Here is a 12,988-nt window from a genome sequence, read left to right as displayed (position 1 = left end):
CGACAAAATATCAAGAGACAACTGTTAATCGGCCTTAAATTGCTTACACTAATTTGCTAACAAGATAAAAAAAAATGTCAGTGGCGTACATGTTTTTTTTAGAAAAATATTCCAGTGATAACCCATATACACGTCCCGGGTAAATATGGCGACACTTTTTTAGCCTTAAAATATGTCGTATTTATAGTAACTTTTACCCCCAGAAATTCATTCAAAACGCAAAAAGTACTTGGAAGAAAATTGTAATAAATCGAAAAAATATTAAGATTTTAACACCCTGTACCTAGGAAACTTATCTACTACAAACTACCGCAAAATCGGACCTAGTATGTTGATATAAAAAATAAATCTTATTTTTACGTGAGGAATCTCCCCACGAGAGATGGCACATGTTTTTTGAAACACCCTGTATATTACTTTAGAAAGTGTTGTATTTGGGACGTCATAAGCTTCGAAAAAGTGAAATAAAAAATCCAGATCCCCAGATTTAAAAAAGTTGATAACAATCTCAGAAAAAAATTGATTTTTCATAATACCAAAGAATGAAGCCATAAAGTGACTTTAGAATGTATTTGTAGATTTTTATGAACTGTCAAAATAAACTCCTCAAGAAAATAAAACCAAAAACAAAATGAAAAGACAAAAATAAGCTTTTCATTGAGGCTCATCGACATGCAACTTAATATGAGCCACTCTGTAATTTATTACTGCTTCTGAGATCCCAATGGTGGGAGAGTCGAATATCAAACACCCGGTATAACTTACCTCCAAGTTTGACAGTTTATAAAATTTAGGTGATGGATGGTTCTCGTTTGAAATTTTCCTATAAGGATCTTCTATTTCCTTCCACACGGCCTCAGATTTAAGAGACGTCATATCTTTGAAATCGCCGTTCAAATTCGTCAAATCGAACAAATTACGCTGAATCTAAACAAACAATACTTTTAATGTAATATTATGTTGGTTTTAAATATAATACCTTTTCCAAAAGTGATGCTGGAACGTCATACAGATGCTTCATGATGTAATCAAACAGCAAAAGCAACCGCGACAAATTCAGAAGTTGCGAATCTTTCAAATTGTTCCTCGCTATTTCGGAACATCTCAGTACACCGCCTGCCATCAGCAGTACTACAGATTTTTTTTGCATTAAATTAAGCGAATGGAATAAATAGAGTAATACCTCGGCATGTTCCACATTTAAATCTAAGTAAAATATCAGTATGTTAGAATTATAATTCACCGATAAAGGCCAGAAAATATATATAACCTTCGCTTTCACCATCGAATCCTTGTGGAGCATTCAAGACGTTTTCTATCAAAGTATTTACCAGTCTATGCCAAATACTTATTACGGAGGCTTCTTTTTCGTTCTGTGGCCTAAGTAGTAACACCTGAAAATATGTTAATATGTAAATATGTATGGCCATACGCCACAATGAACAAGTGGGCGTCGACTTTGACAGTTTTATATCTCCTTTTTTGAAATAAACAACAGAACACACAATCCTTTTCTCAAAAGAAGACGATTCAAGGGCAACATGTACCTTCAATAAACGCCTCATTAGCCTTCAATTAAATACTACGTGTTCTTTAAAAACTTTCCCATTTTTATGTCTTTTAAAATTATTACCCTCATAAAGCCCCAGAACACATTAAATAATGCACTGTCTGTGATTACTTAGAGCATAAAACACCTAAATTCAGGGTACCGTATTCGAGTCCCACGTTGGGCGCCAAAACGGTGTGACGGATGTAATAAAAACCGTTACACATTTATTTTTGGCGCCCAACGTGGGGCTTAAACCCACAACTTTGAGATTAAGAGTCTCATGCTGTCAAATTCAGGGTCCTGTATTCGAGTCCCACGTCGGGCGCCAAAACGGTGTGACAGGTGTAATAAAAACCGTTACACACTTATTTTTGGCGCTCAACGTGGGGCTTAAACCCACAACTTTGAGATTAACAGTCTCATGCTGTAAGCTGTAAGTAATATCAGGACATAAAATATTGCACTGTCTTGGGAGGATTAATTTACTGCAAAACCATAATCATTACAAAAGATTGTATTACAGACCCGGATATATATTCCGTTATTGTCTCACTTCTGGTTTTAGAGTGAGAGGTAATGTGTAAATACCTGGCCTGGATCATGACAGTTAATCTAATGGATGTTAATTCCTAATTTTTGTACTATATTTAGTACATTTTGTAAAATGGAAGAATAGTTATACAATGATATATTTACGTTATAGTAAATTTGAGCAATCTGAATCATATTTTCTATTCATCACATAGATAATTATTTAGAAAATACAAGAGGTCATGTAAGAAACAAAACATGTATTTTTTGTAATACCTAAAATTATTACTTAGTACAATTATTTAGTACAATAACGAGATGTACAACCGCAGATGTACGTTTAGATTCGACTGAATTATTAAATCTTGAAAATATTATTGACCCTGAATTATCACCTTTAGTGACTTTAGTGACAGTAGACTGTCTCATATGTTGGCAACAGTTGGAAAAAGTTTGGTTCCTGTGAAAATAATGTATCCTTTAGCAAAACACAAATGTATGTATTATCTACTACATCACAGAATTATTTTTTGTAATATTTACCTGTGCTAACACTGTTAACGTCCGAGGATACACTTGCAATGGCCAGCCATGTGGAGTATCCGCGTTCCAAGGCGACACCCCCAAATGATTCAACAAACAAGCTTGGAGAGACGTTAAATTATTGCTCGTTATTAAATTGTGAGTAAATTTCATCAAAGCGCTCGAAAATTCGCTATACTGTTCGCCTAAAAGAAAACACATTTATATATTTTAAATGTACACCGTTTAATTGACGTTTTGCACTTACTAAATTCCGATTTTGCCCATTCTCTATCGAGATCTCTTATAATCGCTGCCAGAATAATCATTTGTTGTTCGGTCAGACCGTTTTTGATGTAGCGACTGATCAACGTGGCTTTAGAGCATAGAAAATGCTTATTTAGGAACACAAATATGCTTGTGGCTAACGAAATGTAACCATCGACCTAAAAATAAAGTTATGTCTTAGATATTTTACTATCAGACACATGTATAAGGTAAATTCGCTTCGTTTATGTTGAAACATATTAAACTATTGACTTGATCGATCTTCTGTCTTTTTTTTTGTGTATATTATGTCATTTTTAAGAAACACTTAATTTTAGCCAGGAAATCTTACTAATATGGACAAAAAATTATTGTTATATTACTTACTTATTGGAGATATTTACTGAGAGGTTAAGACCACGCGACAAAAAGGTACCAAACTGTATAGAAAAAAATGAAACAAGGTTGTGTGTAACTACAACCAAATCCACAAAGCTTAGAGGTTAAAAGAGTTAAATTAGAAAATATAATTTTTTCGCTAAGCGTTACAGTAATGTTCTTCCAAATAGTTTGCAGAGTAAAATCAATTCCATTTTGCAAACTGCATAAAAATGTTAATAATAATAAATAATAATAGTTAAATATTTAAAATTATACAGTAAAATGGGGTTTTACAGTTTTTTTATTAGAAATTACCTCTCCTTTTTCAGGAACAATCGAATGGCCACGATTTGACTGATTATTCGATTTAGACTCTATATTCTCGGAACTTGACGGTGTTTTGGATTCGGTAGTTTCGGGTGGTACTAAGGTTTCTTCAAACCATTGGCCTAGTAGAGGTTCACTGTCATCATCTGTAAATGGACAATATAATAGTTTTTAAAAAATTAAATAAAAAACCAGATCCGTATTTAAAAAAAAAACTATAAATTTTGATTCCCTTGAGAGTGTAGAAATATACGTTTCAGCGCCATAAACGGCCCTATCTTTCTTTTACGTTAACTTAGAAGTTTGATTTTTTCACAGCTTCAAGAGACTGTAGACCTGACAATGTTAGGAACGTAAGGAACAGAAATTGAAGCTAAATTTTTGAGATGGAGCTATACAAAATCCACATAAGTCGGTCCTTTTCGTTCAACAGCTTTGAACTAGTCAAGCGTGAGAAGTGCTTCGCGATTAGTTGATTTATTTCATACTAACCAATAGAAGTAGTTTTCGACCTACCACGTAAATCAATTGAGCGTCTGACTATTCGCGCCTTTACTTATAAATTTAAATTTAATCTCTGACATATTTAAACAAAAACAAGAAACGGATAGATATGATGAATATTTAAAACAACAGGCTGAAATAATGCCATTACCAATAAAAAAATAATATAACTATTATACGTTATTAATTTTAGAGTTTAAAATAGTGCGGGGGCAGATGAGAGCGTTCAGCGATAGACGAACGAGATCGTTTTATTTAGCGCGTGCGTACGAAAATCCTGTTGAACCAAAAGGATAGACCTATGCAAGATTGATTTCCTATTTCTTTTCTTTGGCTTCACTTTCCACTCATTGTGTAAATGAGGTAGTAGCAATAATATTCTTATAATATATTTGCTTTATAGTATACGAGACACCAATTGTCACCCTCGAATTTGGAACACCCTGTACACGCTAGAAGTCTACTTACCATCATCTGTCTCTGAGTTTTCATCGCTGCACAAAATCATATCTTCAAAATAAGCTGCGAGTCGGACTGGCTGAAATTATCGCCCTCTGGCGGGAATTAGACGCTTCAAAGAGCAAGCCTTCCTGTAGCTGACGATGGATAGGTAGAAAAGCAAGTGATTCATGGGTGCAGCGCTCAGTACTCTGGCCACGCGTTGCAGAGCTGTAAATTGGCCCATCATAGCCAAAGGTGCGGGCTCAACCTGAGAAATATAAATTTAAATAGTTCTTTAGGCGCATCGTATGGTACTAAAGAAATAAAGGTCAAAAAGTAGGTAAATGGAACATATTTAAGAAAATTAAATATAGTCTAAGAAATACAAATTTTATTAATTAATGTAAATTGTAAGAAAATATATCAGCTAGTATATACTCTGTTTTTTTTTCAGGTAAGATTTCGACAGACGATGACAGAAAAAAGGCAGATGACGTCTATACCAATCTATTTATAAAAAAAGTTTCTAATATTTTTTAAGTTAACTATGGATGGTTTTAAATATAAATCCGTCATGCGTCGTCCCTTGTTGTTTTTAACCAGTTTTATTGGTTTATTTCAAAAATGACAGATCATATTTCGATTTTATTGATTTGACGGAACGATGAACGACAAACGGACGCCCATGCGTATGAACTCGCCTTTAGATTTTTGAGGCTTGTCAAAGTCTTGCCAAATTATAGGTTATAATTTTGTATCAACTTATGTCAAATACCATGCGTTTTGGAACATGATGCATTATGATTCGTGTTATTACGTGAGTTTTGTGTCTTTTGAAGTCAAGTGGAGGAAAAATCGAGGGAAAATTAACTGTAGACCCAGAGCACAGTTTATAGTTAATACTCGGTGCCCAGACAGAAAGTCTTATACACCAATAAAGTTACCATCAATAAAGTTGGTATACCATCTCGTCATAGATAAGTGCATCTTGTATATGGTACAAGGACTGTACTGAACATATACTAAAAACTGGAGTAGCTGTAAAATCACGACATCACGCGATAGGCAAATAATGGATTTTAGTGCTGCAGAAAAATAATGTCAAAAGGTACTGGTTTAGAAAAATTAAGATTAAAGTTAATTAATCAAACTTTAAGGTATAAAATTCAGTAAGTGTTATTATTAATAAAATAATTTGTTTTATTTATTCCTGTGGAATATTTCAAATTTGTATTTGTACATAAGTTATATTGATAAATATAATAAAAGTAAAAAGTAAGAAATAGTTATTTTTTATATTTTTTGGTATACGGTGTTTTGTTCTTGTTTGCTTTGTATTAACACATACCGTTTTTTTTAATAAAATAACTCTTTTATAACATTTTTTCAATTTTATACAGTTTTTTTTCACAATATTTTGAAGTAATCACTTGTCACTCAAATTTTAAATATATTAATTTTCTGCTATGCGTTTCAATTATGCCAACTTATTTCTTTCTAAAATAAAACAAACTACTTTGAAATTAAAATGACAGACACATCTATCACTGCCAAGGATCTTGTCATTGGGCAGACTATACAATATTTATGTCTTTTTATCAACTTACCGTTGCTAAGCTTCCGGCTGGCCCAATACACACTTCCAGGCTCAAGTCGTCAAATAATTCGGACAAAAGTGCCAGAGCTCGTGTAGATAAAGCTACACTTAATACTCCAAAGCTTTGCTGAAACTTTTGTAGACCGGATCTGGCAGGTCCGGCACTTCCCGATGAATTAGCAGCACTTGCTTCCCTGTTCTATACACAAAAAGAAACATATAGTTAAATTGATATAGTAGAAAAAACATCTAAGAAGCAAATATTACCTGTCCTTGCTTGCTAGGGCTGGGTCGGCCCTTCTCAACTTGTTCCCTATCTCTGGATGATGGTTTATCAGTGGTAGGACCGCTGGTAGTTTGGACAAGGTGGGTTTGTAATCCGGAAACTAGAACCCAGGCGCCGGCAAGTAGATAGTTTTGATATACCTATACAAAAAAACGACGATAGGTTACCAGATGATCACCAAAAAAACAGCAGATGGCGTTACGGGTCGTCACGCACGGTACCAATATTAAAATATTCAGAAATGCTTCTTCGATGTATACAGGGTCGCTTTTATGTATGGAAACGGTCGATTATTACGTAAAATATAGGAGGTACCACAAAAAGTTAAATATAAAATGGGTTTATAAATATCTATTAGCGGGTAATAAATTTAAGTATACAGGGTCGGTCCTAAAGTCGTGGCATATCTATAATATATGCTAACTTGATACTAACTCTATAATGCTAAGTTGAGAACTAATGTCAAATATTATTAAGTATCACAGTTTCGGCAAAATGACATCGTTAAATCAAACCAAACACATCGAAATTAATTAAATCGAATTGTTTAAGTGATATTTTCAAAAGTTAATAACTCGGAAACGGTTGCTTTGAGGTACATTGTGTATATTTCGATTTTTGCTTAGAATTGAAGAAAGTTGAAATATGTAATAATATACAGTGGGTTCTATTTAGAAAAATGAAACTTTGATATGCCACGACTTTATGAACAATCCTGTATACTTAAATTTACTAGTAGCTAATAGATATTTAAAAATCCTATAACTTTTGTATTTAACTTTTTGCGGTACCTCCTATATTTTACCTAATAATCGACCGTTTCCATACATAAAAGCGACCCTGTATAATATGTTCAATACAATTAAAAAAATACTTGTAACTAATGTATTAGTACTTCAAAAATTACTAAAATATAATGTATCTTACATGTCCACCAGCTCTGGTTGATCCCTTTATTACAGTCCCTATATACATATACATATTCAACGCCTCTTCAACCAATTTCACTGCATTGGCATCTAAATCTTCTTCTTTCAAATTTGCAGCCTGTGCCTTAAAACATATATGAAAAAATAATTAATTTTTTAATCATAAATTCAGCTGTATACCTGTTGTCCTCCGCATTTTGGTGAGACCATATTTGCTGCGGCCAGACAGGCACTAGCCGACGATTGCGCTATGGCACAGTAGAGCGTAGCCATAGCTAAACTGCACAATTTTTCTAATTTTGTGGGGTTGAGGGGTTCCAAAACAGGAAGATTAATTGCCGAGATGGTTAAGGATATTTCTGAGACAGTTTGGGGAAGACTAAAAGCAAATTCGATTTAAAAAATACCAGTAGTAAACATAACAATTTTCGTGGCCTACGTGATGATAGAGGCCTCAGACGACGATTCATAACGTCACAAAAGTAGGCTTATTATAAAGCGGTCCAGAATGTTCAGCCATCGTTCAATGTCACGTCTTGTATTGTCGAACTCTCTCAATCACTTGAATCAACAAGATGAAAGAGATTGGGGACGCTATTACGGCATTTCGTAAATTAAATCATCAAAATATAAGTCATTTACGGCGTAGAAAGCCTTGTCTAGTAAATAAGATTTCAATGCTTTGCGAAATGAAGAAAATTATTTTATGGATTTGATTTCAAATGGCAGGTGATAGTGCATTTTTTTCGAGTTGTATAATATTGAACTTTTAACTAACTCTGAGCGTGGGGTAGGTAGATAAAGATCTTGCTCCGCATTCCTGAGTGGATAAGTGTGAGGTGGCCTTTCTTGAGAAGCTGATACATGCTTACGTATTAGGCAAACGGATTCAAATATAAATAAGGAAGGAAGAGTTAATATTTTTAATTTTTTAAAAAAGTCCTGGCAATGAGTTCTGCTGTTTAGTTCCAGTGAATATCGAACAGCTCTCTTCTGGAGCTTGAAAATGCGGTCAAATTGAGTCGCACAACACGTACCCCAAAATGGAAGGGCACATCTGAGGTGCGACTCAAAAAGTGCATAATAAACAGTTCTAGCCACTGACAAGTTAAGCTTCATAGAAACAGATCTTAATGCAAAAACAGGCAGAGTTCAATTTTTTCGACAAAGTGTCGATATGCATGTCCCATTTCAGAGAATTGTCTACAACAAGCCCTAAGAATTTTACAGATTTTACGACGTCAATGGTGGTGTTGTTAAGTACAAAAGGCTGCAGCGAGTTTTTATACGACAAAGCTTTAGTTTTAGAAATGTTGAGACTCAGGAGGTTCGAATTGCACCAAGATTTAATGGTGATTAAGTCATTTGATATAATCCTATGAAGTGTCGTCACGTCCTTGTTACTCCAAGTAAAGCTAGTGTCGTCCGCAAAAAGACATATTTTACCACTGATGTTTGTGTTAGTTTGTGATAACCCCTAGATTTGGGGTTATAATTTTATTAACGGATATCGATCAATGTCAAAATTAAAATGATTGTTGCTGTAAAACAAAATTTTTTTTATTGCAAAAATACCTCAAATATTTAACCAAAACTTACAAAAGCTCATTGCTGAGCTTATAAATTATTTTCTCGAGAAAGAGACGCTGGTAGTAACGACGCTCTTGCCCGTGGACGACGTATATGAAGCACAATGCAAAGGTATAATATTCCTATGTAAAATACAAATTGATAACGTTTTTAAATAATATAGCGAGTTGCTGATGCTTTAGAAATAGGAATTTAAACAGTCCAAAGGATTGTAACTGATGAAGAGTTGAAAGAAAAAATGAATAAATGCCGAAAAAAAACGGAACTCGCTCAATCCATAATATAGGAACGTACTTAAAATTTTCTAAACAATATCATTGATCTCAGACACCCTAAAACTAATATAAATAATGATGACGTCACGGTAGAGGTGTGCAGTTCGTGAACGAACTAGTTTCAATGAACTATTCCGACCCCGGAATGAAAGGAACTAGTTCTTGGTTTCTCAAAGAACTAGTTCCTCAGGACCTATTCCGGGATCGAGACTGTGACCGATATAGAATAATATGCGACGGATCGGCTAACGCGCGTAGCCCGATGGTAGGCAGGAGTGGGGAGTGCCAGCCGTACGATATCGGATCCGGACCTATAGGAACTAAACTAAATAAAAGACTAGTTTCTAGTTTACATACGAGCGGATCGGGCCAGCGCGATCGATGCTAGGCAGGAGTGGGGAGTGCCAGCCGTACGCCGTATGTTATCGGATCCGGACCTAAAGGAACTAGAGGAACTAAATAAAAGACTAGTTTACGTATGGATCAGCCAGCGCGATTGATGCTAGGCAGGCGTGGGGAGTGCCAACCGTATGTTATCGGATCCGGACATAGAGGAACTATTAAAAGACAAGTTCACGGGAATCTATTCAGTCGGCAGATCCGAGATATAATACAAGGCGACGACGATGGATTCGGCCTTGTCTATTGCCACAGAAAATTGTCGTGGATACTGTTTTTGATTTTTAGTTTGTTTTTTAAATATTTTATGGGAATGTTTCACGTTAGGTCCCTAAAATTAAGAAATATCTTATAAAACGAAGTAGATATTCTGAATTTTTAAACAAAAACAAAAAGCTTGAAGTGAGGAAAAATGCATTTTTTCGTAAATTTTTTGTAATATTTGCTCTAATTGATTTGTGATATAGTTTTTTAAATTCTGATTTGAGTTTTTTTATTTTTTTGCAATAAAACTTACCTATATGTTTTTAACATACACAATTACACATCTCATTATATCTCCGTACATTATAAAAATTATACAGATCATATTGTGAATAGTTCTGACTGACAACGAACGCATTAGCAAGCAAGGGGGATGTCAATGTTAGTCGGGAGCTATTGTGAACTAAAGACTTAGTTCAAGGAACTATTCCTTTGGAGGAACTAGAACTAAGGAACTAGTTCCTCCCAAGGAATTAGAATTCCCACCTCTACGTCACGGTGAACGATGCTTGAACAGCCTTTAGTTACAGTGTGTACTAGAAGTACATTTGGGCCTATGTATCGCAAATATGTTATAAAAATTCACCTACCTGTTTCTGTGGGCTAATGCCTCCGCATGATTGGAAGGTATACTAAAAGGTCTGCCGGCCAGTGCTTCTTCAACTTTTAACTTTGACTTTTTAATAGTTGGTAAATTAAGGCATAAATCGATAAGAGTATCGCCCGCTCTAAGGGACTGTAAATTTTCCGTATTCGTTCGTAAAAATAATCTCTGTAAATGACAAATGACCTCAATAATTTTATATATTGCCACAAAATAAAAAATAGGAATTAATTTTCAAAAATAGGATCAACTTACGGTTATTTCGGCGGTAGGATCAGATTCGCCAGCATTTTCTGTAAGGGCTTGCGCACTAGATAGAATGTCCTGGTTCGAATGCGGACTGTCGCGTATTGGTAAGGTGAGTCTTTCGAAGATAGCTACAGAGAGATCGGGACGGTTTTTTGACGTCTCCTGTTTAATACTAATCTCTTTTTCACTGCCTAAAATACGAAAATTACTCAAGCTTAATGGTTTATGCTTCCAATATTAACATTAAACATGATAAGACATTAGTCCTAACGGGTCCTAAGAGATATAAGATATTTTATATTATTAAGGTGCGTCCACATTGCTCATGATCCTGCTCGCGCTCTTGCTTCTGATTGTGCTTGCGTTGCTTGCGCTTCCTGTTTGTCGTGTTTCTCAAGATCTTTCGGATCGCAAGCAACGGCGCCCACATTGTAATGCAGTGTTTGCGTTCGTGCTATTCGGACATGGATGATACCGAAGTATTTTTAATAGCGGCTGCTAGTGCGATCATTATTGCAAAACGAAGGGGACAAAGAAAAAAAAGGCGGTGTTGGATGTTTAATAATTTCAAAAGTAGATCCCAGCACAGTGAAAGTAAACATCTTCGTGATTTACAAACAGACAGAATATTTTTTAATATTTTTCATCGCATGTCCGCTACTGATTTTGAAAGACTTATTAACTCAGTTGGCCCCCGTATAGAAAGAAAAAATATAACTTTAAGGAAGTGTATTCCGGTTAAAGAAAGAGTTAAATAAAGATTGCCCATAACATTAAGATTTCTTGCAACTAGAGACTCACTACCAGTTTCGGTTATTTATTCAAAGTTTCCAAGCAAAGCATTTCAAAAATAATACCAGGCGTATGCCAAAATATAAATAAAGTTCCCAAAGATCATATATTTTAATAAAGGTATATTTAATATTATTAATCCAAGAACACACAAATATTTGTAATTCCGAACAAAATAAAATAAAAAAAATCATGGTAGTATCATCGTACTGCAGTAAATACCGAATCCTATTTATGAAACCAAACTAAAAACTTAACAAACAACGCAAACAACTCGAGCGCTTCGAACCTTGCTCGCATGGCTGCGAAGCGTCTCTTTCATGTACCGCGACAGAGCCGAACAGTCGAAACATGCATTTTATGATCATTTTATGAGATCGCAAGCACGTGGAGCACCGCGAGCGCCGCGAACATCTCGCTCCGACTGTTTGCCATGTTTCTCATGTTTCACGTGCTCGCGAGCTATGTGGACGCAGCTTTAGGGCTTACGCTAATACAAAATTGAAAAACTTTTGAGTGCCGCTTGTTCAGTTTCCGAAAATTTGTTTACAGTGCCTCGAGAGAATGCAATGTTGCCACCTCCTACGTTCTCGACATTCTGTATATTTATAAGTTCACATTTTTAAATTTCTACAAAAAAATATACTTAAATTAATTTTATTCACTGTATATTTATTAATCTTTGTAGATTACTATTAAGTATAGCGCACCGTCTACTATATTTTAAATACCTTTTTTTACAGTTTAGTAAACTGAAATAATGAACAATTATAGCAGCTTTTCAACGGTTCAGAATCAGCGCCCTCTATTAGATATGTAAATAGTCAACCTTTGACCTACATTTAAATAGATCAGCAGATGGAATTTTTAGGTTATACAATTCATTTGAGATTTTACTCAAAACAGTAAACCTCTGACAAAAGTAAAAAAAGACAAATGTAAGGTAAGCTTAGCGGTAATACTTTTATTATTTAAATAGAAATATCAATTATTTTGGTGTTTGTTCACAAAACCAAGAGTGTGAGATAGAAAAACAAAGTTTAAATTCTCAAAAAATGATCCTAAATAATTTAGGTGGCATATAAATGTATTTTGTACCAAATACACCATGAAGTGTAGTGCTGTCACGAACCGCAATAAAATGAAGTGTTGTTGAATAAAAATAATTGCATCAATCTGCTATCTATCAGAGTCCTGTTTTCTAATGTTAGGTAAGTTTTTTACTTTTAATCTGAATTTTCCAAGTCGTTTCTAAATCTAGTCGATGTGTCAACACTGCACGTCAAGCAAGTTGAGATTATCTGTTCTGATTATCAATTGCTGCAGGCGGCTCTCAAAATGTTACCATTATTTTTTTTAAATTTTTAAAGTTAAATAACTCAGTTATTATCAATTTATTTTACAAATGGTAAAGAGAAAATATGTCTCTTTTGGCCAGATCTACAACCCCTTAAAATAATTGCACTTATTTCAGGGAC

The 12,988-nt window shown here is 34.6% G+C and overlaps 1 protein-coding gene across 1 annotated transcript in view; it reads right to left on the bottom strand.

The window, feature by feature from the left end:
- LOC115888785 (E3 ubiquitin-protein ligase UBR4-like) overlaps window positions 1-12,988 on the bottom strand; it is a 61,576-nt gene that overhangs the window by 47,545 nt on the left and 1,043 nt on the right. Inside the window, 13 exon segments of the mRNA XM_030908625.1 lie at window positions 766-927; window positions 980-1,206; window positions 1,271-1,394; window positions 2,627-2,811; window positions 2,874-3,051; window positions 3,569-3,726; window positions 4,553-4,793; window positions 6,133-6,321; window positions 6,390-6,548; window positions 7,336-7,461; window positions 7,518-7,716; window positions 10,456-10,637; window positions 10,725-10,909. Coding sequence (XP_030764485.1) covers window positions 766-927; window positions 980-1,206; window positions 1,271-1,394; window positions 2,627-2,811; window positions 2,874-3,051; window positions 3,569-3,726; window positions 4,553-4,793; window positions 6,133-6,321; window positions 6,390-6,548; window positions 7,336-7,461; window positions 7,518-7,716; window positions 10,456-10,637; window positions 10,725-10,909 — 2,315 coding nt within the window.

Source organism: Sitophilus oryzae, unplaced genomic scaffold (genome assembly GCF_002938485.1).
Source record: "Sitophilus oryzae breed Bouriz unplaced genomic scaffold, Soryzae_2.0 scaffold_808_pilon_pilon, whole genome shotgun sequence".
Classification (NCBI taxonomy): domain Eukaryota; kingdom Metazoa; phylum Arthropoda; class Insecta; order Coleoptera; family Curculionidae; genus Sitophilus; species Sitophilus oryzae.
The sequence above is the reverse complement of the archived record's forward strand: the minus strand, read 5'-3'. Positions and strand labels throughout refer to the sequence as shown.